At 45.6% G+C, this 24,724-nt stretch overlaps 1 protein-coding gene across 1 annotated transcript in view; it reads left to right on the forward strand.

The window, feature by feature from the left end:
* Window positions 1-13,124, forward strand: part of ppp1r36 (protein phosphatase 1 regulatory subunit 36) — a gene marked incomplete at its 3' end in the record, with an annotated part of 69,020 nt that extends 55,896 nt beyond the window's left edge. Inside the window, exons 5-6 of the mRNA XM_079587099.1 lie at window positions 12,732-12,801; window positions 13,034-13,124. Coding sequence (XP_079443225.1) covers window positions 12,732-12,801; window positions 13,034-13,124 — 161 coding nt within the window. The remainder of the gene's footprint in view (window positions 1-12,731; window positions 12,802-13,033) is intronic.
* Window positions 13,125-24,724: the final 11,600 nt, after the last annotated feature.

Consider the following 24,724-nt stretch of genomic DNA (forward strand, 5'->3'; position numbering starts at 1 on the left):
TTAGAGTCACATTTAAAATTGGTTGTAATTCCGCGGACTAAACACCAGAGGTCCTTTTAGGTGTTCAAGTCTCAAAATACGCGCCCCAACGACGTCACCCTGCGTGAGCACCGCCTCCCACTGACGTCAGCCTGCATGAGCGCGACTACGCCATCTCGTGGCCGTTTCAGATAAGGCTCTTGTACTGCTAAATTCAAGTGTTCTATGATGAATAGTGAATTAGCTTGTCTAAATTCTCAATAATTATTGGCATTTCCAGCTTTGCTCGTGCGAATATTATTTTGTGTTAGACAATTTTCCTGCTTGTGACTGGTACATTTACTTTGAGTTTGGTTCAAACAAGAGTTGAATTAAAACTTAAATTAAATCCCAGCCCAGCCATTGAGAGCCCAGTTAGAGGGAAGTCCGCCACCTAGTGGCCGCCTCCCGCTAAAGCGGTTCATTCAACTCGTTTTCCTGTTTCCAATTCTGTGTGAATTGCTTTATTTCTGTTTTCTCGTCTGATTATTTTATAATAATTACTGATACTTTAATGCATCTAAGTTATTATTCGATATCATTCTGAGTTCTCAATTCCCTTACACGCTTATCTAAATTCGAGTTAAATCAGATTTAAATTTTGGATTTAAATCTTGTTTGGCTGGCAGCCACTGTCATCCACTAGAAGGAAACAGCGCCACCGCGTGGCCTTGTGGATACTAAGTCGGTGCCACTCTTTTTCCCCTTTCACTCTTTTGAAGTGTGTACTTATTTCATCTTTCCCTTCCGATTATTTCATAGTAATTACTGATGCTTTAACGTCATCTGGATTATTATAAAATATCACTCTGATTTTTACATTTCTGCACAGGCTTATTTAAATGTGAATTTAAAACCAGTTTGAATTTAATTTGAATGAGTTTGTCGGTCCAACCAGGTTGACCACTGAAAAGAGATACGCCCCCTTGTGGGACAAACCCACTACTGCGGCCTGTCTCTTCTTCTGGGGTCATCCTGTCTTTTCATTATTTTATTTTATTAATTTTTTTTTATTATTACAATTTTTTTTTTTCCAAAAAAATTTTTTTATTATTACTTTTTATCCCTAATTTTCTTATCTCTCTTTTAGGTTAGGTTATTCTGATAATCACCAACATTATCATAATTCCCTTTTTGTTTTACCATTATTTCAAAGCCTTTGCCTTTATTTCTACATACATAATTACTAAACTTGGTTAAACAAGAAAGCCTTAATTGACTTTAACTTTCACCTGTTTACCCCTTTTTGTGTGTTTATGTGTAGTTCTCCCTAGGGCGCTGTGGTGATTTGACAGTCATCTCTGGTTGGTTTCCAGCGAGCGGGGTCACCTGGTCGTCACGACCGACACCGGCCGTGCGTGAGTCTCGGACTCTTCTGTCTCTTACCATTGGGGTGGCACGCAACTGCTACATCAGCAATTTGGCACTCCAAGGGTAAAGTCAACCACGCCAGCTGACACACAAGGCAATGTCGGGACAATTACCTGAACCAGGGCCTGCTGCAGGGGCCGGGTTCCGGTGAAAACCCCATTTTTGTCGTGCTGTCTGGCAGTTGACACCTTGGCGTTGCCAGGTTGTGCGTAAGGTCGCAAGTTGTTTGAGAAGGTCGCACCGTGGTACACAGAGTAACAGAAGGCCCGGGTCCACTGCGCTCGAGTGTGTGGGACCGTCGAGAAGGTTGACCGCGCCGCCGACTCCCACCTGAGTGACCTCATTTCACCCCAGGCAAACTAAATAAGGTAAAACCCATACACTTAGTATAAGCCACAGAATATTAGATATTCCCCGGTCATTTAAGTGTTTGGCCTATATCCCTTTCTCCAAGCCTCACCGTCTTCCTAGGTTTTCTACCCCGATAGCCCCCACTCACCTGTAGGCCCTATCGTAAACTCTGGCAGTGGTAATAGGCTTAGGCCTCCTTATTCTCTCTGACACATACCGTGTTACTATTGTTTGATCTTATTTCACTTTGATCTGTTCTATCCTTTGTTCTGTTGTGATTTGTTTCTTTCATTTCACCTAGAAACAGTAACCTGAGAGAGCCATCAAGGAAACTAAGTAGTGGAGTGACCACCAGCAGCCGGGGCCACCACGTGACCCGCCAGGCTACTGCTCGTCACAACCCCTAGTGCAGGTCCTCAGACGACCCAAGTTAATTGGCTCCGTGAACTGTCTAACTGTTGGCATCAGTTAGCCCCAAAATTCTCATAAACGGCATAACCGTATGATCATAGCTCGTTAACCTTAAAACGAACTTGCATTGGTCTCTTTGTGTGTGTGTTCTGTGTTCTCTCTCGCCTACAGTGTGCCAAGGTCACGGCCGTCCAGTATGGCTGCCCAGTGGGACGAACTCGAGTTGTGGTTGAGAGCCATGACGACCGACTTCCTGCCCGGAGACGCCGCTGACACAGAGCCCCTGAGCCGAGAACAGCTGGACACCGACCTGGTCGAACTGATGACCCACGATCCGACACAGAGCTACAGCTACAAGGACTGGGCCAAGATCGTCGGAAGCCTCGCACACAAACTCGTCGCCCAGGCACGGCTCAGCGAAAGGAGCCACATCAACCTGGAGCAGGAAGCAGCAGCGCTAAAGCTTCAAGCAGAGGAGGCCCGGAGGAACCAGGCCCACACCCAAAGTCATCTAGACCAGCTTCTTCTCCAGACCGAGAAAGAGGACGCCACAGATCCAGAGCTACAGAAAGAAGTAGAAAGACTTCGAAAGGCCCTGCAAGATCTTCGCCTCGACACAGACCAAAGAGAACAGTCGGAGAAAGAAACCTGTAAAGAACTCGACGAAAGACTCCAACAAAGTGACGCTCTCCTCGAGAGAGCAAAGACTGAACTAAGAGACAAAAACGCTAAAGCCACAGCCTGTGAAAAACACTTACAGGTGGCCAGAGCTGAAATCCATGAGCTTACTCTGCAGAGACATGATCTCAGAGACGAACTTGACATTGTTCACAGAGAACTGAGCCATTCTTACAGACTTAACAGTGACCGGGTAGGGGAAACACACACCACAAAGTTTCCCCTGACCAGCCGGTACACACCAGCCAACCAACAGAAACCCCTGTCAGCAGAAAGGGGGGAGCCCTCACAGAGAACACTTACTGCTCAACGCGGCACGGCTCCCAAAGCTGAAAGGGGCGGAGCTGAAAAGGGTCAGAATCCCCCCCAGACGGATTGGGCCCCCAGCCACAGCTCTTCCCCCACAGACTTTGACAAGTTGGCCAGAAACATCCCCACGTTCACTCCAAACTTTGCAGGAGGCCATGATGTACATGCTTACCTTCAAGACATTGACTTTCACCTGCAAACTGTCGCCAACGTGACAGCTTGGGACAAGTTTTGCCTGCTCAGAATTACTTCTAGCCGTGACGTGCGCAGCTTCCTAGACCGTCAACCAGAGACTGTCAAAAGGGACTACCAGCAGCTGCGACAAGCTTTGATCCGTGAATTCTCTGATCCAGAGTCAGATCAGGGGTTCATCGCCGCCATGGACATCAAACAGGCCCGACCTGAACACCCACAGACCTACTACGGCCGACTCCGACACGCCTACTTCGGAGCACGAAACGAGCCTGGTATGGAAGAAGATGTCAACTTCAGGACGCTGTTCCTCCGAAATCTGCATCCCACAGTGAGTCATCACTTAGGCGTTCTGGCCTGTCCACGTAGCATGTCCACCCAACAGCTACGAGACTTGGTCCACAAAGCTTACACCAAGCAAAAGACTATTTCCAAAAAGACTGTAAAAGACCCCACAATCGACTCTGTCTCTGAGCACTGCTCGGAGCTAGACACAGAAGGTGCCCAACAGCACCACAGTCACAGACTGTACCACAGAGAGTCAAGACCGTTCCAAGCCAGCAGAGGGCAGCACAACCGTGACGGTGCTCATCCAAAGCATCGGAGCGAGCGCTCTAAGAGGTTCTGGGACCTGCATCACCCGCCGCCCAGAACTCCAAGCCCAGAAAGCCAGCCCTGGAACCCCTCTCGACATGCTACTGGTAAGCCCAAGCCTCATCGCACACCAGAAAAACACAGTGCAGCCACGCCGGAGACAGCAGAGATCGTGAGGATGCTGAAAGAGTTTCTTCACAAGAAACATCGCAAGAGAGACAAGGACGAACCAGACATCTTATGTCTAAGCATAAGAACTGAAACCAACACCCTGTCTGACTGCCATCTGCCTGAGCCAAGCACCACGAACACTGCTCGTCCCCCACAGACTACAGAGCTAGCTGTCACACCACAAAGTGACAGCTCCACTCCAGCACCACAGCTGACAGCTGCACACCCTACACGAAACAGCACAACACATCACACCTGGGACCAACATCACAAAGTCCCAGGAAGTGCTGTTCCGGCTAGCTGCCCCCGCAGCAAGCCACACGTCCCTCCCGGGGACAACCCACCAGCCATTGTTATCAAATCGCAACCCATGAATTTTGCTGTTACATCACCAAATAGCAGCTCCACTCACTCACTCATTGTTGCATCACAAACTGACAACACCTACCATTCACTCCGGCTGACAACAACAGCCCCGGTGCCACAGTTTCTGGGAAACCTTCTTGAAAGGGGGGTGACCAGGAAACCCTACCTAGCCTGCACTTTGGAGAAGGAAGTGAAAATTGAAGCCTTGATAGACACAGGAGCAGACCTCACTGTGATCTCATCTCAACTTTTCAAAAGACTCAAAGTTGAAGCTAAGAGACAGAATCGAACTCTTGAATCCCACACTTGTGAGCTAAATGTGCATTCATACAGCCAAAATAACATCCGGCTCGAACAGCTAACTCTAATCCACCTGTCAATAGGTTTTATGTCGCTGACTCACCCTGTGTACGTTTCACCAATGAACACTCACCCACTCATCATTGGCAAAGACCTGCTGGATCGTTTCGAGCCCTTACTGGACTTCAAAAAGCGAATTCTTTGGGCCCAAGTGCCAGAACCTCTCCCCATCCAGTCACACAGGCCACCCGAGCCAGACTGTCAGATCACAGAGGTCACGAGACTTTCCACAGAGCCAGACTGTCAGGTCACACAGTTCATGGGAACTCCCACAGCCAGTCACAACGACACAGACTTAGCAACAGGTCAAGTTTCAAGTTCGCTACCCTGCACCTTCCAGCCCACAAAAGACTTTAACAAATGCTGCGCCAAGGTCAAGACTGACCTGCAGCCACATGACCAAACTCATGCCCGCGCCAAGCCTGGCGCACTAAACGGAAAGCGGTGGTCACACCCGACCCACCCACCCGCCCTCACTTTTGCAACGACTACACACTGCATAAGACTTTTACAGGCTACACTGCCTGACCCTGTGCCGCTTACGCGGGCTCCGCTGTCTGCAACACCCAACATAGCGGACATGCGGGCTTCTGACACCACAACAACGACTTGGCATTGCCTCCACTTATACCCCTCCTGCCTCCCTTGCACGCCGTCTGAGCTCACTGACAGCCAGTGCCTCAATCCGCTGCATAACATGCACACGCTGCATACACACAACATTACGGGTTCTGCACCTGTTGACATCACAGCGCAAAAGCTTGTGCTGAACAGTTGCAAAAGGGGGGTCATGCCAATGTTTATCTATGACGCATCATGTGCGGCACAACACAGCACCAGAGTCACTGACGAGACATTGAAGCAAGCGACAGGCTGGCAGAAAGATGTGACAAAACATGGGCCAAGGCGAGCTAAACCTAGCTGCCACCCACAAAGCAAAAGAACTGCCCTGTCCAACCAAAGACAACCCTCGTTTGCCTCTTCCTTCCCTTTCTCTCTCTCTCTCCCTGTCATCTGTACCAGGTTGCTGCTGTGGGTCGTCATGCTGTGCTGTCAGCCATCCAGAGGACAGCTGCCACCGAGAGAACAACTGAGACTTCTGATCACCGACTGCGGAACCTACACTCAGCCAGTGTATGGTCGACTCATCCAGTCCCGCCCGGTCTACAGAGCACACTACCCCAGCACCGCAGCCCCATACATCTGGGCAAGTGCCCAACGGACAGAGGACTCCCTCTCTCACGCCAAAGCCAAGGTCGAACACCTGCTCAACCAACTTGAGAAAGTGACTGTCACGCAATCAGGACTCCTAAGCACCAACCACCGATCCGAACGGTTCCTGGGAGCGTTGCTCGGAGCCGTAGCTGCCGCCAGAACTCTTCTTAACATTGGTATGTCCAGTGTCAACGCAGCGAACCAGACTGTGAACTCAATGAAACCGCTGTTTAATATCTTCCAGAAAGACTTTGCCCAGACTCCGCTGTTTACAGCACTAACGACAGACATGCTGTGGGAGGTTAGCTCCTCCACTGACAGCCTAGCCACAGGTGCAATCCCACCGTACCTGAAACTCTTAAGCCTTGTGCGAACTGTGCTGGCTTCCAGCATCACCACGCCAGCTGACCCTCTACAAACACACCTTGCTTACTCTCTGGGTTGCGCCACCCCACTTCACGTCAACCCCGAGCAGAGAGAAGTGGGTTTTCTCCTAAACCTACCCATCATCGAGTCAAACCGAGCCTACAGGCTCAAAGACATTGTCAATATCGGGTCCTGGAAAAGCAGGACCCAGTTCAAGATATGCACTCCAGGCGTAGTGGCCTACCACGACAGCGACACCCTGCTGTACCCGGCCTCAAACCTGCACGGGTGCACCTTGACCAAAGACAGTCACTATCTCTGCCCTAGCAAGCCCGTCCTCAGAGACAACACTGGAGGACTCTACAAGTTGCAACCCCTGGTCAGCCACACACGTTGCCCTGCTGAAGCTAAGCCTCGCACACAAGTCACAGAAACACAAGCAAAGATTGTAGGTGAACGATGGCTGGCTAACACACCTGCGCACACAGCCACTGTCACTCACGAACAGCATGATACAACCAGCCGTGTCAACCTGCTCAGCCAGAGTATGCCGACTCAAGTACCGACAGGTGCCATCTCACCCCTCGGCAATCGGTCATGGTACCATCTTCCGAGCAAAGAGTACCAGACCGCACCGGAACTCCCATCCTTTAAGAACTACAACGTCACCTTAGATCCAGAAGGAGATCTCTGGTTTGAGAAAAGGGGGTCCCAACTCATGAACATTGCTCCTGGCAACACAACCCTCACCTGTGTCCAAACCTGGACCGCAGCTGATACTGTTGTATCTTCCCAAGGTCACCGACCACGCCCCGACACTCGTCTTGGCCTTCACCCTGTGCCAGACTCAACGAGATGTGAACATCCACAGCCAAGCTCACAAAGCCGTGTCGGCGGTTTCTCACAGAACCCCACACCATCGACCACCTCCACCTCATGTGGGCTGAGCCATCAGTCTAGCACACCACCTGTCATCCATTGTGCTTTGTTGTTGTTTGATGAAGTCCATCCTCTGACTTAATCGAACAAAAAGGGGGAAATGTAGCAACATCGACTATGACAGCTGCTTGTCAAATTAGCTAATAGTGAATCACACAAACACTTCATTCATTGTGTGACCGGACGAGAGCTTTGTCTCTTTCTCCATTACACACACACGAAGAGACATGTAACGTGACACCACATTCCACAAAGGCACAAAGGAAAGGGCTTCCACCATAGTCCCTCTGGAATGTATGCACACACACACACACACACACACACAAACGTTTCCTTAAACGAATCATATTTAAAACATTACCAAATGTATTATGTGTTGCTATTTATGTGTCGTGACAGATTTGGGTTTAGTTTACAATTATAGCATGTATTAATTAAACTTTAAAATGTCTATACTAATGCATAATAATCAAATGTTGTATTCCTAAATGTAACCCGAAGATGTTTGATACTATTTTAAATCCTGAGACCTAACGGAGTTGAATCTTGACTGCAAGGCACAATAATATGCATTTATTCTAGGAAATACCATACTTCTAAATATGAATGTTAAATTTGATCTCACATGACATAGTCAAAGTGGGCGTGTCTTTACAAACAAAGGAACATTCTCCCGCTCTAGATCAGAGGATCCGATTCGCTCTTGTCCCAGAAGAAGGCGTATCCTTACATTCCTTAAAAGCAAAAACTTCCTTCCTGCACTCTCTCTTGCTCTCTGCTCCCTGCCTTCATCACTGCTCATCATGTGAGGTCTCCGATCTAAACTCCCTCACGGAGTTCCCTGCTTTTATTTTCTTTATAAAGTTTCTTTTGTTTAATTTCCAAATTCCACTTTGTTCGTTTCCACCTACGAGTCGAACGAACGGAGCCTGAATTCCTTCAGCAACTTCACTTTCAACCAGCTTTCAAAGCTCCCGCGGAAACGTGCTCTGGCAACGAGCACGCGCCCGGCTCCGAAACGACACGGGAGAACGCGCCTCAGACACGAGAACACGCGCATGCTGGACACAGCTCATCACACACAAACGAACCTTTTTTGCAAGTATCAAACTCTGACGAGTGTTAATGTTTTAAGGTTTGTTTTGATTGATGTCTCTCTCAAAGGTCTGTGATGTTTGCTGTTCTATGGTCACACGGGACCATTCTCTCCTTCTCTATCTCTCTACAATCTCAGCGCGTGCTACGGCGCGCGCCCCTCCCCAACTTTCTATAACTCTCCTTCTCTCATCCGCTGTTACCCGTTTTTGTCTTGTCTGTTTAATGTAAGTAACTGTACATAGACGTATAAAACCTATAATCACTATGTGTAATCCGTTATACTCTGTAGTTTGCATTTATTAAAACAATGTATTCAAGACTGTGTCTGTGAAAAACGCTCGTAAAACCACAAACGTCAATGAGATTAAAAGATCCAAGAGCTGCCAGAGCTCTTATTATTTACTAGTTTTAATTTTATAAACACAGGAAAATTAATGTTCACGGCCAGAAAATTAATGTTTCTTGGAGGTTATAAGGAGATAGCTTTACTGAGAGGTTGATGGGTGATCTTTGATGGTTTTTGCAGGACAAACACCTATCTGATCATTACATGAATTTCCCTTAAAGGTTATCTCATAATCGAAATTAAATAAGATTATTGATATGAATGAGGAATTATAAGACGTTGTGAGCGATTATTCATATATTCGTATAATCTATACATTTTCAATTTCGATAATTTAATGTAAAGTAATATGCAGAATATTAATCATATTCATGATTAGGTATTAAAATTCCCTATAGATCATTTGAGCTAATTCATACGGACCAAGAGTCCGAGGCATATAGATTACAGATGTGATGTGTTGTGATGTGATGTGATGTGTTGTGATGTGATGTGATGAGATGTGATGTGATGTGTTGTGATGTGATGTGATGTGTTGTGATGTGATGTGTTGTGTTGTGATGTGATGTGATGTGTTGTGATGTGATGTGATGTGTTGTGATGTGATGTGATGTGATGTGATGTGATGTGATGTGTTGTGATGTGATGTGATGTGATGTGATGTGATGAGATGTGATGTGATGTGATGTGATGTGTTGTGATGTGATGTGATGTGTTGTGTTGTGATGTGATGTGTTGTGATGTGATGTGATGTGATGTGATGTGATGAGATGTGATGTGATGTGATGTGATGTGTTGTGATGTGATGTGATGTGTTGTGATGTGTTGTGATGTGATGTGTTGTGATGTGATGTGATGTGTTGTGATGTGATGTGATGTGATGTGTTGTGATGTGATGTGATGTGATGTGATGTGATGAGATGTGATGTGATGTGATGTGTTGTGATGTGATGTGATGAGATGTGATGTGATGTGATGTGTTGTGATGTGATGTGATGTGATGTGTTGTGATGTGATGTGTTGTGATGTGATGTGATGTGATGAGATGTGATGTGATGTGATGTGTTGTGATGTGATGTGATGTGTTGTGATGTGTTGTGATGTGATGTGTTGTGATGTGATGTGATGTGTTGTGATGTGATGTGATGTGATGTGATGTGATGTGATGTGATGAGATGTGATGTGATGTGATGTGTTGTGATGTGATGTGATGTGATGTGTTGTGATGTGATGTGATGTGTTGTGATGTGATGTGATGTGATGTGATGTGATGAGATGTGTTGTGATGTGATGTGATGTGATGAGATGTGATGTGATGAGATGTGTTGTGATGTGATGTGATGTGATGTGATGAGATGTGTTGTGATGTGATGAGATGTGATGTGATGAGATGAGATGTGATGTGATGTGATGAGATGTGATGTGTTGTGATGAGATGTGATGTGATGTGATGTGATGTGATGTGATGTGATGAGATGTGATGAGATGTGATGTGATGAGATGAGATGTGATGTGATGAGATGTGATGAGATGTGATGAGATGTGATGTGATGTGATGTGATGAGATGTGATGTGTTGTGATGTGTTGTGATGTGATGTGATGTGATGTGATGTGTTGTGATGTGATGTGATGTGATGTGATGTGATGTGTTGTGATGTGATGTGATGTGATGTGATGTGATGAGATGTGTTGTGATGTGATGTGATGTGATGTGATGTGATGAGATGAGATGAGATGTGATGAGATGTGATGTGTTGTGATGTGATGAGATGTGATGTGATGTGTTGTGATGTGATGTGATGTGATGTGATGTGATGTGATGAGATGAGATGAGATGTGATGAGATGTGATGTGTTGTGATGTGATGAGATGTGATGAGATGAGATGTGATGTGATGTGATGTGATGTGTTGTGATGTGATGTGATGTGATGTGATGTGATGAGATGTGTTGTGATGTGATGTGATGTGATGTGATGTGATGAGATGAGATGAGATGTGATGAGATGTGATGTGTTGTGATGTGATGAGATGTGATGTGATGAGATGTGATGAGATGTGATGTGATGAGATGTGATGTGATGAGATGTGTTGTGATGTGATGTGATGTGATGAGATGTGTTGTGATGTGATGTGATGTGATGAGATGTGATGTGATGTGATGTGATGTGATGAGATGTGTTGTGATGTGATGTGATGAGATGTGATGAGATGTGATGTGTTGTGATGTGATGTGATGTGATGAGATGTGTTGTGATGTGATGTGATGTGATGTGATGAGATGAGATGAGATGTGATGTGATGTGATGAGATGTGTTGTGATGTGATGAGATGTGATGTGATGAGATGTGTTGTGATGTGATGAGATGTGATGTGATGTGATGAGATGTGATGTGTTGTGATGAGATGTGATGAGATGTGATGTGATGAGATGAGATGTGATGTGATGAGATGTGATGAGATGTGATGAAATGTGATGTGATGTGATGTGATGTGATGTGTTGTGATGTGTTGTGATGTGATGTGATGTGATGTGTTGTGATGTGATGTGATGTGATGTGATGAGATGTGTTGTGATGTGATGTGATGAGATGTGATGTGATGTGATGTGATGAGATGTGTTGTGATGTGATGTGATGTGATGTGATGAGATGTGTTGTGATGTGATGAGATGTGATGTGATGAGATGAGATGTGATGTGATGTGATGTGATGAGATGTGATGTGTTGTGATGAGATGTGATGTGATGTGATGATATGTGATGTGATGTGTTGTGATGTGATGTGATGTGATGTGATGAGATGTGTTGTGATGTGATGTGATGTGATGTGATGTGATGAGATGTGATGTGATGTGTTGTGATGTGTTGTGATGTGTTGTGATGTGATGTGATGTGTTGTGATGTGATGTGATGTGTTGTGATGTGATGTGATGTGATGAGATGAGATGTGATGTGATGTGATGTGTTGTGATGTGATGTGATGTGATGTGTTGTGATGTGTTGTGTTGTGATATGATGAGATGTGATGTGATGTGATGTGATGAGATGTGATGAGTTGTGATGTGATGTGATGTGATGTGATGTGTTGTGATGTGATGTGATGTGATGTGATGTGATGTGATGTGTTGTGATGTGATGTGTTGTGTTGTGATGTGATGTGTTGTGATGTGATGTGATGTGTTGTGATGTGTTGTGATGTGATGTGTTGTGATGTGATGTGATGTGATGTGATGTGATGAGATGAGATGAGATGTGATGTGATGTGATGTGATGTGTTGTGTTGTGATGTGATGTGATGTGATGTGTTGTGATGTGATGAGATGTGATGTGATGTGTTGTGTTGTGATGAGATGTGATGTGATGTGATGTGTTGTGATGTGATGTGTTGTGTTGTGATGTGATGTGTTGTGATGTGATGTGATGTGTTGTGATGTGATGAGATGTGATGTGATGTGATGTGTTGTGATGTGATGTGTTGTGTTGTGATGTGATGTGTTGTGATGTGATGTGATGTGATGTGTTGTGATGTGATGTGTTGTGATGTGATGTGATGTGATGTGATGTGATGAGATGAGATGAGATGTGATGTGATGTGATGTGATGTGTTGTGTTGTGATGTGATGTGATGTGATGTGTTGTGATGTGATGAGATGTGATGTGATGTGTTGTGTTGTGATGTGATGTGTTGTGTTGTGATGTGATGTGTTGTGATTTGATGTGATGTGATGTGATGTGATGTGTTGTGTTGTGATGTGATGTGTTGTGTTGTGTTGTGTTGTGTTGTGATGTGATTTGATGTGTTGTGTTGTGTTGTGATGTGTTGTGTTGTGTTGTGATGTGATATGTTGTGTTGTGATGTGATGTGATGTGTTGTGTTGTGATGTGATGTGATGTGTTGTGATGTGATGTGATGTGATGTGATGTGTTGTGATGTGTTGTGTTGCAGTGGCAGCGCTGCGTCTGCTGAGGGAGAACGAGGTGTATCCCGTGCCTCACCGCTTCCTAACACTCATGAAGTACGTGGTTACTTTTAGTCTAATACTATTGGGGGATGGCTTTGCATTTCCTTATTCTTACTCTTAAAGGTAAGAGGTAAAGTTCACTCAAAACTGAAAGCTCTTTAATTATTTACTCACCCTTTGTCACACGTATTAAGATTTGTGTGTTCTTAGTTTCTGTTTTCATGGACTTTTGGTTTGTTTTTTTCAATGATGTGTTTCTTTGTCTTACTTTGTCGCCACTCATCAGTTGCCATGGACACTCACCTGTTCGTCATCATCTCATTATCACTGTGTGCTGTTTCACCCTTCAGTTGTCGTTGTTGTTCGTGTTTGTGTAGACACGCTGTTACTTTGCTTTCATCTTGGTGGATTACTTGAGTTTGTTTTCATTAAAATACCCTTTTGTTTATTGAAACCTTTTTGAACTCTCCTTCATATTCGTCATCTTCATCTTGTGACACCCTTTTGTTCCAAACCTGTGTGAGTTTCTTCTGAAGAAGGTCTGTAACCAGACAGTAGACGGCACCCATTGACTTCACTTGTATTCTTTTCCCTACCATGGAAGTCAATGGGTGCCGTCTACTGTCTGGTTCCAACATTCTTCAGAATATCTTCTTTAATGTTCAACAGAAGAAAGAAAGAAACCCATACAGGTTTGTACAGTGGCCCAGTAGTGCACAACACAACTAAATTTAAAAAGCAAACATAAGTTCACAACACAACAAAATTAATCCACAACACAACGGAAATTAGCCACAACACAACCGAAAATCTAAAACACAACAAAATAAAGCCGCAACACAACGGAAATGCTCCCGACCACTAGAGGGCTCTCGGAGCGTGATAAAGTTACTCAAGTATTCCTTGCCATTGTTCAATAGAGAGTCAGCAGGCAAATATATCAACACCACGATGTGATGTGATTTGATATTTAGTCAAATTACCTCGTAATTGATGACTGGAGCTGACGAAGTGTGTCGTGCAGCTGTAACGGAGGCCAGCTAGTAGTTGCTGTGCGAGTAAACCTCGCTCCTCTGATCTCAATAGGCGCTCTAGCGACAGACGCTAGAGGCTGCAGTCTTTAGCCTCCTTGTCAGAACGCCTGACCTTCATGCCCGAGACCCGCACGGAGCGGGGTGAGAGGGACCCGGGTGGAGGGGTTACATTGGTGCCGTGACCCGGATGGGAGTGAGGTTTAGGGGGGTGAGTGTAACGGAGGCCAGCTAGAAGTTGCTGTGCGAGTAAACCTCACTCCTCTGATCTCAATAGGTGCTCTAGCGACAGACGCTAGAGGCTGCAGTCTTTAGCCTCCTTGTTAGAGTGCGTGACTCTCATGCCGGAGACCCGGGTTCGAGACCCGCACGGGGTGAGAGGGACCCGGGTTGAGGGGTTACATAGCCTTGAGAGAAGGACCGCAGAGAGAAGGATATAGCGATATAGATATAGCTTCCTGATCTAAGCGGGAAAAATATAATCCGAGTTTAAAAGAATAATCAAATATTCGGTCATTTTAATGATACCCAGATATCACTAAAATATTTTTCATTCATGGAGTCAGATGAAATAACGAGTCAATACATGTGAGAAAATATATTGCATTTAATCTTGTTGTGTTGTGTAAAAGGAAAGCAAATACGCAGAGAAACCTTCTCTGTTTCATTGGAAACCCTCTGTGGACCAATAGACGGCTTACAAGTGGTAATATACAGGGCTGTACGTTAACTTTTTTTGCACATAGCACTGCTGCAGAGGTTGAAAGTTTTGTAGCACAGGCCAAACAGTAATGTTACTCCACTAGTAATGGAGTTCATCATTTAAAGAGGCATTGATGTTCCATAAAGCACAAAAAAAATACAAACCATCACAAAAATATTTTTTAGACAAACTTTTTATTTATTTACTAAAAATGGAAGAGTGCAGAAATACACTCACCTAAAGGATTATTAGGAACACCATACTAATACTGTGTTTGACCCCCTTTTGCCTTCAGAACTGCCTTAATTCTATGTGCCATCGATTCAACAAGGTGCTGAAAGCATTCTTTAGAAACGTTGGCCCATATTGATAGGATAGCATCTTGCAGTTGATGGAGATTTGTGGGATGCACATCCAGGACACGAAGCTCCCGTTCCAGATGCTCTATTGGGTTGAGATCAGGTGACTGTGGGGGCCATTTTAGTACAGTGAACTCAATGTCATGTTCAAGAAACCAATTTGAAATGATTCAAGCTTTGTGACATGGTGCATTATCCTGCTGGAAGTAGCCATCAGAGGATGGGTACATGGTGGTCATAAAGGGATGGACATGGTCAGAAACAATGCTCAGGTAGGCCGTGGCATTTAAACGATGCCCAATTGGCACTAAGGGGCATAAAGTGTGCCAAGAAAACATCCCCCACACCATTACACCACCAGCCTGCACAGTGGTAACAAGGCATGATGGATCCATGTTCTCATTCTGTTTACGCCAGATTCTGACTCTACCATCAGAATGTCTCAACAAAAATCGAGACTCATCAGACCAGGCAACATTTTTCCAGTCTTCAACTGTCCAATTTTGGTGAGCTTGTGCAAATTGTAGCCTCTTTTTCCTATTTGTAGTGGAGATGAGTGGTACCCGGTGGGGTCTTCTGCTGTTGTAGCCCATCCGCCTCAAGGTTGTGCGTGTTGTGGCTTCACAAATGCTTTGCTGCATACCTTGGTTGTAACGAGTGGTTATTTCAGTCAAAGTTGCTCTTCTATCAGCTTGAATCAGTCGGCCCATTCTCCTCTGACCTCTAGCATCAACAAGGCATTTTCGCCCACAGGACTGCCGCATACTGGATGTTTTTCCCTTTTCACACCATTCTTTGTAAACCCTAGAAATGGTTGTGCGTGAAAATCCCAGTAACTGAGCAGATTGTGAAATACTCAGACCGGCCCGTCTGGCACCAACAACCATGCAACGCTCAAAATGACTTAAATCACCTTTCTTTCCCATTCTGACATTCAGTTTGGAGTTCAGGAGATTGTCTTGACCAGGACCACAATCATAAATGCATTGAAGCAACTACCATGTGATTGGTTGATTAGATAATTAGAGAAGAGAAGTGAGCTGTATGCGGCTGTTCATGCTGTTATGCCGATGCTTCTGATTAAAGAAGAAACGTGAATTATCACCTTTGTAACCCGTGTTTCATTTATGTTACCCACGACGAAGAGACTAGAGTAATCGCCGATAGGGCATCAAGAAATAAGGGTTTCATATCTATAAATTTTCCTTTTTGTTTCTCCCTTACTTTGATTTGGTAAAATTGCTTCTGTCGATTCCTCCTCGCGGGCTCGTTCGGGGTTTTCGTGGATCACTTGAACATAGCGCTTCATTTTCTCGTGAACTAGCAGCTGTGTAGAAATTATGTGCGCATTACTTAGGAATTGCGGGAAATGGAGTTAGACAAAAATGACTCAATGCAGCCGGGACACGAGTTTTAATCACACAATAGACTACAACTACCAAGTATAATAGCAGTGCGCCATCATTCTCACACGCACACAAGCACAACAATCACTTCACACTATTAAGCGGCTGTGGTATTATGACAATGCAAAACGGTATCGCACGCGTGCTACAGTGGTACATTTATTAATCGCACAGACCAATTTTTTCATAGCACGTGCAACATATATGCACTGTACAGCCCTGCCTTTAAGATTTACTCATGTTTCCTCTTTATCTTGTATATTCGCTTCTTGGCTCCAAACCTCTTTATATCTGCAGGAGCAAAGAGCTGGATGGGTTTCTTGCCAATCTCCTGCTTTACTTTTCCTGCTTCTTTGAGAAGAAAGCTCTGGAGAGAAGACCGAAGTCTCTCATGGGGTGAGTTTGAGCCGTGACTGAGCCATATGAGATTATTATAGGAGCATTATAAAGAAGTGTATCGGTTTCAGAGAGGACAGTGGCAGCGAGAGGAGGAGGACAGCAGACCGGCTGGATCTGGCACTGCAGCGGCTCGGACTCTCATACTCTCGGCTGCTGATGATGAGTACTGACGGGTCAGAACAAATGAATGATGTGCGAGTCTGACGGGTCAGAACAGATGAATGATGTGCGAGTCTGACGGGTCAGAACAGATGAATGATGTGCGAGTCTGACGGGTCAGAACAGATGAATGATGTGCGAGTCTGACGGGTCAGAACAAATGAATGATGTGTGAGACTGACGGGTCAGAACAGAGGAATGATGTGTGAGACTGACGGGTCAGAACAGAGGAATGATGTGTGAGTCTGACGGGTCAGAACAAATTAATGATGTGTGAGTCTGACGGGTAAGAACAAATTAATGATGTGTGAGACTGACGGGTCAGAACAGAGGAATGATGTGTGAGACTGACGGGTCAGAACAGAGGAATGATGTGTGAGTCTGACGGGTCAGAACAGAGGAATGATGTGTGAGTCTGACGGGTCAGAACAGATGAATGATGTGTGAGACTGACGGGTCAGAACAGATGAATAATGTGTGAGTCTGACGGGTCAGAACAAATTAATGATGTGTGAGTCTGACGGGTAAGAACAAATTAATGATGTGTGAGACTGACGGGTCAGAACAGAGGAATGATGTGTGAGACTGACGGGTCAGAACAGAGGAATGATGTGTGAGTCTGACGGGTCAGAACAGAGGAATGATGTGTGAGTCTGACGGGTCAGAACAGATGAATGATGTGTGAGACTGACGGGTCAGAACAGATGAATAATGTGTGAGTCTGACGGGTCAGAACAAATTAATGATGTGTGAGTCTGACGGGTCAGAACAAATTAATGATGTGTGAGTCTGACGGGTAAGAACAAATTAATGATGTGTGAGACTGACGGGTCAGAACAGATGAATAATGTGTGAGTCTGACGGGTCAGAACAAATTAATGATGTGTGAGTCTGACGGGTAAGAACAAATTAATGATGTGTGAGACTGACGGGTCAGAACAGAGGAATGATGTGTGAGACTGACGGGTCAGAACAGAGGAATGATGTGTGAGTCTGACGGGTCAGAACAGAGGAATGATGTGTGAGTCTGACGGGTCAGAACAGATGAATGATGTGTGAGACTGACGGGTCAGAACAGATGAATGATGTGTGAGTCTGACGGGTCAGAACAAATTAATGATGTGTGAGTCTGACGGGTAAGAACAAATTAATGATGTGCGAGTCTGACGGGTCAGAACAGATGAATGATGTGTGAGTCTGACGGGTCAGAACAGATGAATGATGTGTGAGTCTGACGGGTCAGAACAAATTAATGATGTGTGAGTCTGACGGGTCAGAACAGATGAATGATGTGTGAGTCTGACGGGTCAGAACAGATGAATGATGTGTGAGACTGACGGGTCAGAACAGATGAATGATGTGCGAGTCTGACGGGTCAGAACAGATGAATGATGTGCGAGTCTGACGGGTCAGAACAGATGAATGATGTGCGAGTCTGACGGGTCAGAACAAATGAATGATGTGTGAGACTGACGGGTCAGAACAGATGAATGATGTGCGAGTCTGACGGGTCAGAACAGATGAATGATGTGCGAGTCTGACGGGTCAGAACAAATGAATGATGTGTGAGACTGACGGGTCAGAACAGATGAATGATGTGTGAGACTGACGGGTCAGAACAGATGAATAATGTGTGAGTCTGACGGGTCAGAACAAATTAATGATGTGTGAGTCTGACGGGTAAGAACAAATTAATGATGTGCGAGTCTGACGGGTCAGAACAGATGAATGATGTGTGAGTCTGACGGGTCAGAACAGATGAATGATGTGTGAGTCTGACGGGTCAGAACAGATGAATGATGTGTGAGTCTGACGGGTCAGAACAGATGAATGATGTGTGAGTCTGACGGGTCAGAACAGATGAATGATGTGTGAGTCTGACGGGTCAGAACAGATAAATGATGTGTGAGACTGACGGGTCAGAACAGATGAATGATGTGTGAGTCTGACGGGTCAGAACAGATAAATGATGTGTGAGACTGACAGGTCAGAACAGATGAATGATGTGTGAGTCTGACGGGTCAGAACAGATGAATGATGTGTGAGTCTGACGGGTCAGAACAGATGAATGATGTGTGAGTCTGACGGGTCAGAACAAATTAATGATGTGTGAGACTGACGGTTCAGAACAAATGAATGATGTGTGAGTCTGACGGGTCAGAACAAATTAATGATGTGTGAGACTGACGGGTCAGAACAAATGAATGATGTGTGAGACTGACGGGTCAGAACAGATGAATGATGTGTGAGACTGACGGGTCAGAACAGATGAATGATGTGTGAGACTGACGGGTCAGAACAAATTAATGATGTGTGAGACTGACGGGTCAGAACAAATGAATGATGTGTGAGACTGACGGGTCAGAACAGATGAATGATGTGTGAGTCTGACGGGTCAGAACAAATGAATGATGTGTGAGTCTGACGGGTCAGAACAAAATAATAATGTGTGAGACTGACGGGTCAGAACAGATGAATGATGTGTGAAACTGACGGGTCAGAACAAATGAATGATGTGTGAGACTGACGGGTCAGAACAGATGAATGATGTGCGAGTCTGACGGGTCAGAACAGATGAATGATGTGTGAGTCTGACGGGTCAGAACAAATGAATGATGTGTGAGTCTGACGGGTCAGAACAGATGAATGATGTGTTAGACTGACGGGTCAGAACAGATGAATGATGTGAGAGTCTGACGGGTCAGAACAGATGAATGATGTGTGAGTCTGACGGGTCAGAACAGATGAATGATGTGCGAGTCTGACGGGTCAGAACAGATGAATGATGTGTGAGTCTGACGGGTCAGAACAGATGAATGATGTGTTAGACTGACGGGTCAGAACAGATGAATGATGTGTGAGTCTGACGGGTCAGAACAGATGAATGATGTGCGAGTCTGACGGGTCAGAACAGATGAATGATGTGTGAGTCTGACGGGTCAGAACAGATGAATGATGTGCGAGTCTGACGGGTCAGAACAGATGAATGATGTGTGAGTCTGACGGGTCAGAACAGATGAATGATGTGTGAGTCTGACGGGTCAGAACAGATGAATGATGTGTTAGACTGACGGGTCAGAACAGATGAATGATGTGCGAGTCTGACGGGTCAGAACAGATGAATGATGTGCGAGTCTGACGGGTCAGAACAGATGAATGATGTGTGAGTCTGACGGGTCAGAACAGATGAATGATGTGTTAGACTGACGGGTCAGAACAGATGAATGATGTGCGAGTCTGACGGGTCAGAACAGAGGAATGATGTGCGAGTCTGACGGGTCAGAACAGATGAATGATGTGTGAGTCTGACGGGTCAGAACAGATGAATGATGTGAGAGTCTGACGGGTCAGAACAGATGAATGATGTGTGAGTCTGACGGGTCAGAACAGATGAATGATGTGCGAGTCTGACGGGTCAGAACAGATGAATGATGTGTGAGTCTGACGGGTCAGAACAGATGAATGATGTGTTAGACTGACGGGTCAGAACAGATGAATGATGTGTGAGTCTGACGGGTCAGAACAGATGAATGATGTGTGAGTCTGACGGGTCAGAACAGATGAATGATGAATGAGTCTGACGGGTCAGAACAGATGAATGATGTGCGAGTCTGACGGGTCAGAACAGATGAATGATGTGTGAGTCTGACGGGTCAGAACAGATGAATGATGTGCGAGTCTGACGGGTCAGAACAGATGAATGATGTGTGAGTCTGACGGGTCAGAACAGATGAATGATGTGTGAGTCTGACGGGTCAGAACAGATGAATGATGTGTTAGACTGACGGGTCAGAACAGATGAATGATGTGCGAGTCTGACGGGTCAGAACAGATGAATGATGTGCGAGTCTGACGGGTCAGAACAGATGAATGATGTGTGAGTCTGACGGGTCAGAACAGATGAATGATGTGTTAGACTGACGGGTCAGAACAGATGAATGATGTGCGAGTCTGACGGGTCAGAACAGAGGAATGATGTGCGAGTCTGACGGGTCAGAACAGATGAATGATGTGTGAGTCTGACGGGTCAGAACAGAGGAATGATGTGCGAGTCTGACGGGTCAGAACAGATGAATGATGTGCGAGTCTGACGGGTCAGAACAGATGAATGATGTGTGAGTCTGACGGGTCAGAACAGATGAATGATGTGTGAGACTGACGGGTCAGAACAGATGAATGATGTGTGAGACTGACGGGTCAGAACAGATGAATGATGTGCGAGTCTGACGGGTCAGAACAGATGAATGATGTGTGAGACTGACGGGTCAAAACAGATGAATGATGTGTGAGTCTGACGGGTCAGAACAGATGAATGATGTGTGAGACTGACGGGTCAGAACAGATGAATGATGTGTGAGTCTGACGGGTCAGAACAGATGAATGATGTGTGAGACTGACGGGTCAGAACAGATGAATGATGTGTGAGTCTGACGGGTCAGAACAGATTAATGATGTGTGAGACTGACGGGTCAGAACAGATGAATGATGTGCGAGTCTGACGGGTCAGAACAGATGAATGATGTGCGAGTCTGACGGGTCAGAACAGATGAATGATGTGCGAGTCTGACGGGTCAGAACAGATGAATGATGTGTGAGACTGACGGGTCAGAACAGATGAATGATGTGTGAGTCTGACGGGTCAGAACAGATGAATGATGTGTGAGTCTGACGGGTCAGAACAGATGAATGATGTGTGAGTCTGACGGGTCAGAACAGATGAATGATGTGTGAGACTGACGGGTCAGAACAGAGGAATGATGTGTGAGTCTGACGGGTCAGAACAGATGAATGATGTGTAAGTCTGACGGGTCAGAACAGATGAATGATGTGTGAGACTGACGGGTCAGAACAGATGAATGATGTGTGAGTCTGACGGGTCAGAACAGATGAATGATGTGTGAGACTGACGGGTCAGAACAGAGGAATGATGTGTGAGTCTGACGGGTCAGAACAGATGAATGATGTGTGAGGATGGGTCAGAACAGATGAATGATGTGTGAGTCTGACGGGTCAGAACAGATGAATGATGTGTGAGGATGGGTCAGAACAGATGAATGATGTGTGAGTCTGACGGGTCAGAACAGATGAATGATGTGTGAGACTGACGGGTCAGAACAGATGAATGATGTGTGAGTCTGACGGGTCAGAACAGATTAATGATGTGTGAGACTGACGGGTCAGAACAGATGAATGATGTGCGAGTCTGACGGGTCAGAACAGATGAATGATGTGTGAGTCTGACGGGTCAGAACAGATGAATGATGTGTGAGACTGACGGGTCAGAACAGAGGAATGATGTGTGAGTCTGACGGGTCAGAACAGATGAATGATGTGTGAGTCTGACGGGTCAGAACAGATGAATGATGTGTGAGACTGACGGGTCAGAACAGAGGAATGATGTGCGAGTCTGACGGGTCAGAACAGATGAATGATGTGTGAGTCTGACGGGTCAGAACAGATGAATGATGTGTGAGTCTGACGGGTCAGAAGAGATGAATGATGTGTGAGTCTGACGGGTCAGAACAGATGAATGATGTGTGAGTCTGACGGGTCAGAACAGATGAATGATGTGTGAGTCTGACGGGTCAGAACAGATGAATGATGTGTGAGACTGACGGGTCAGAACAGATGAATGATGTGTGAGTCTGATGGGTCAGAACAGATGAATGATGTGTGAGTCTGACGGGTCAGAACAGATGAATGATGTGTGAGTCTGACGGGTCAGAACAGATGAATGATGTGTGAGACTGACGGGTCAGAACAGATGAATGATGTGTGAGTCTGACGGGTCAGAACAGATTAATGATGTGCGAGTCTGACGGGTCAGAACAGATTAATGATGTGCGAGTCTGACGGGTCAGAACAGATTAATGATGTGTGAGTCTGACGGGTCAGAACAGATGAATGATGTGTGAGACTGACGGGTCAGAACAGATGAATGATGTGTGAGTCTGACGGGTCAGAACAGATTAATGATGTGTGAGTCTGACGGGTCAGAACAGATGAATGATGTGTGAGACTGACGGGTCAGAACAGATGAATGATGTGTGAGTCTGACGGGTCAGAACAGATTAATGATGTGCGAGTCTGACGGGTCAGAACAGATTAATGATGTGTGAGACTGACGGGTCAGAACAGATGAATGATGTGTGAGACTGACGGGTCAGAACAGAGGAATGATGTGCGAGTCTGACGGGTCAGAACAGATTAATGATGTGTGAGACTGACGGGTCAGAACAGATTAATGATGTGTGAGACTGACGGGTCAGAACAGATGAATGATGTGTGAGACTGACGGGTCAGAACAGATGAATGATGTGTGAGACTGACGGGTCAGAACAGATGAATGATGTGTGAGACTGACGGGACAGAACAGATGAATGATGTGTGAGACTGACGGGTCAGAACAGATTAATGATGTGTGAGTCTGACGGGTCAGAACAGATGAATGATGTGTGAGTCTGACGGGTCAGAACAGATTAATGATGTGTGAGTCTGACGGGTCAGAACAGATGAATGATGTGTGAGTCTGACGGGTCAGAACAGATTAATGATGTGTGAGTCTGACGGGTCAGAACAGATGAATGATGTGCGAGTCTGACGGGTCAGAACAGAGGAATGATGTGCGAGTCTGACGGGTCAGAACAGATTAATGATGTGTGAGACTGACGGGTCAGAACAGATGAATGATGTGTGAGACTGACGGGTCAGAACAGATGAATGATGTGTGAGTCTGACGGGTCAGAACAGATGAATGATGTGTGAGACTGACGGGACAGAACAGATGAATGATGTGTGAGACTGACGGGACAGAACAGATGAATGATGTGTGAGTCTGACGGGTCAGAACAGATGAATGATGTGTGAGTCTGACGGGTCAGAACAGATGAATGATGTGTAAGTCTGACGGGTCAGAACAGATGAATGATGTGTGAGACTGACGGGTCAGAACAGATGAATGATGTGTGAGACTGACGGGTCAGAACAGATGAATGATGTGTGAGACTGACGGGTCAGAACAGATGAATGATGTGTGAGACTGACGGGACAGAACAGAGGAATGATGTGTGAGTCTGACGGGTCAGAACAGATGAATGATGTGTAAGACTGACGGGTCAGAACAGATGAATGATGTGTGAGTCTGACGGGTCAGAACAGATGAATGATGTTTGAGTCTGACGGGTCAGAACAGATGAATGATGTGTGAGTCTGACGGGTCAGAACAGATGAATGATGTTTGAGTCTGACGGGTCAGAACAGATGAATGATGTTTGAGTCTGACGGGTCAGAACAGATGAATGATGTGCGAGACTGACGGGACAGAACAGATGAATGATGTTTGAGTCTGACGGGTCAGAACAGATGAATGATGTGTGAGTCTGACGGGTCAGAACAGATGAATGATGTGTAAGACTGACGGGTCAGAACAGATGAATGATGTGTGAGTCTGACGGGTCAGAACAGATGAATGATGTGTGAGTCTGACGGGTCAGAACAGATGAATGATGTGTGAGTCTGACGGGTCAGAACAGATGAATGATGTGCGAGACTGACGGGACAGAACAGATGAATGATGTTTGAGTCTGACGGGTCAGAACAGATGAATGATGTGTGAGTCTGACGGGTCAGAACAGATGAATGATGTGTAAGACTGACGGGTCAGAACAGATGAATGATGTGTGAGTCTGACGGGTCAGAACAGATGAATGATGTGTGAGTCTGACGGGTCAGAACAGATTAATGATGTGTGAGACTGACGGGTCAGAACAGATTAATGATGTGTTAGACTGACGTGTCAGAACAGATGAATGATGTGTGAGTCTGACGGGTCAGAACAGATTAATGATGTGTGAGTCTAACGGGTCAGAACAGATTAATGATGTGTGAGACTGACGGGACAGAACAGATGAATGATGTGTG

Source organism: Phoxinus phoxinus, assembly GCF_949152265.1.
Source record: "Phoxinus phoxinus genome assembly, chromosome: 17".
In the NCBI taxonomy this organism is placed as follows: Eukaryota; Metazoa; Chordata; class Actinopteri; order Cypriniformes; family Leuciscidae; genus Phoxinus; species Phoxinus phoxinus.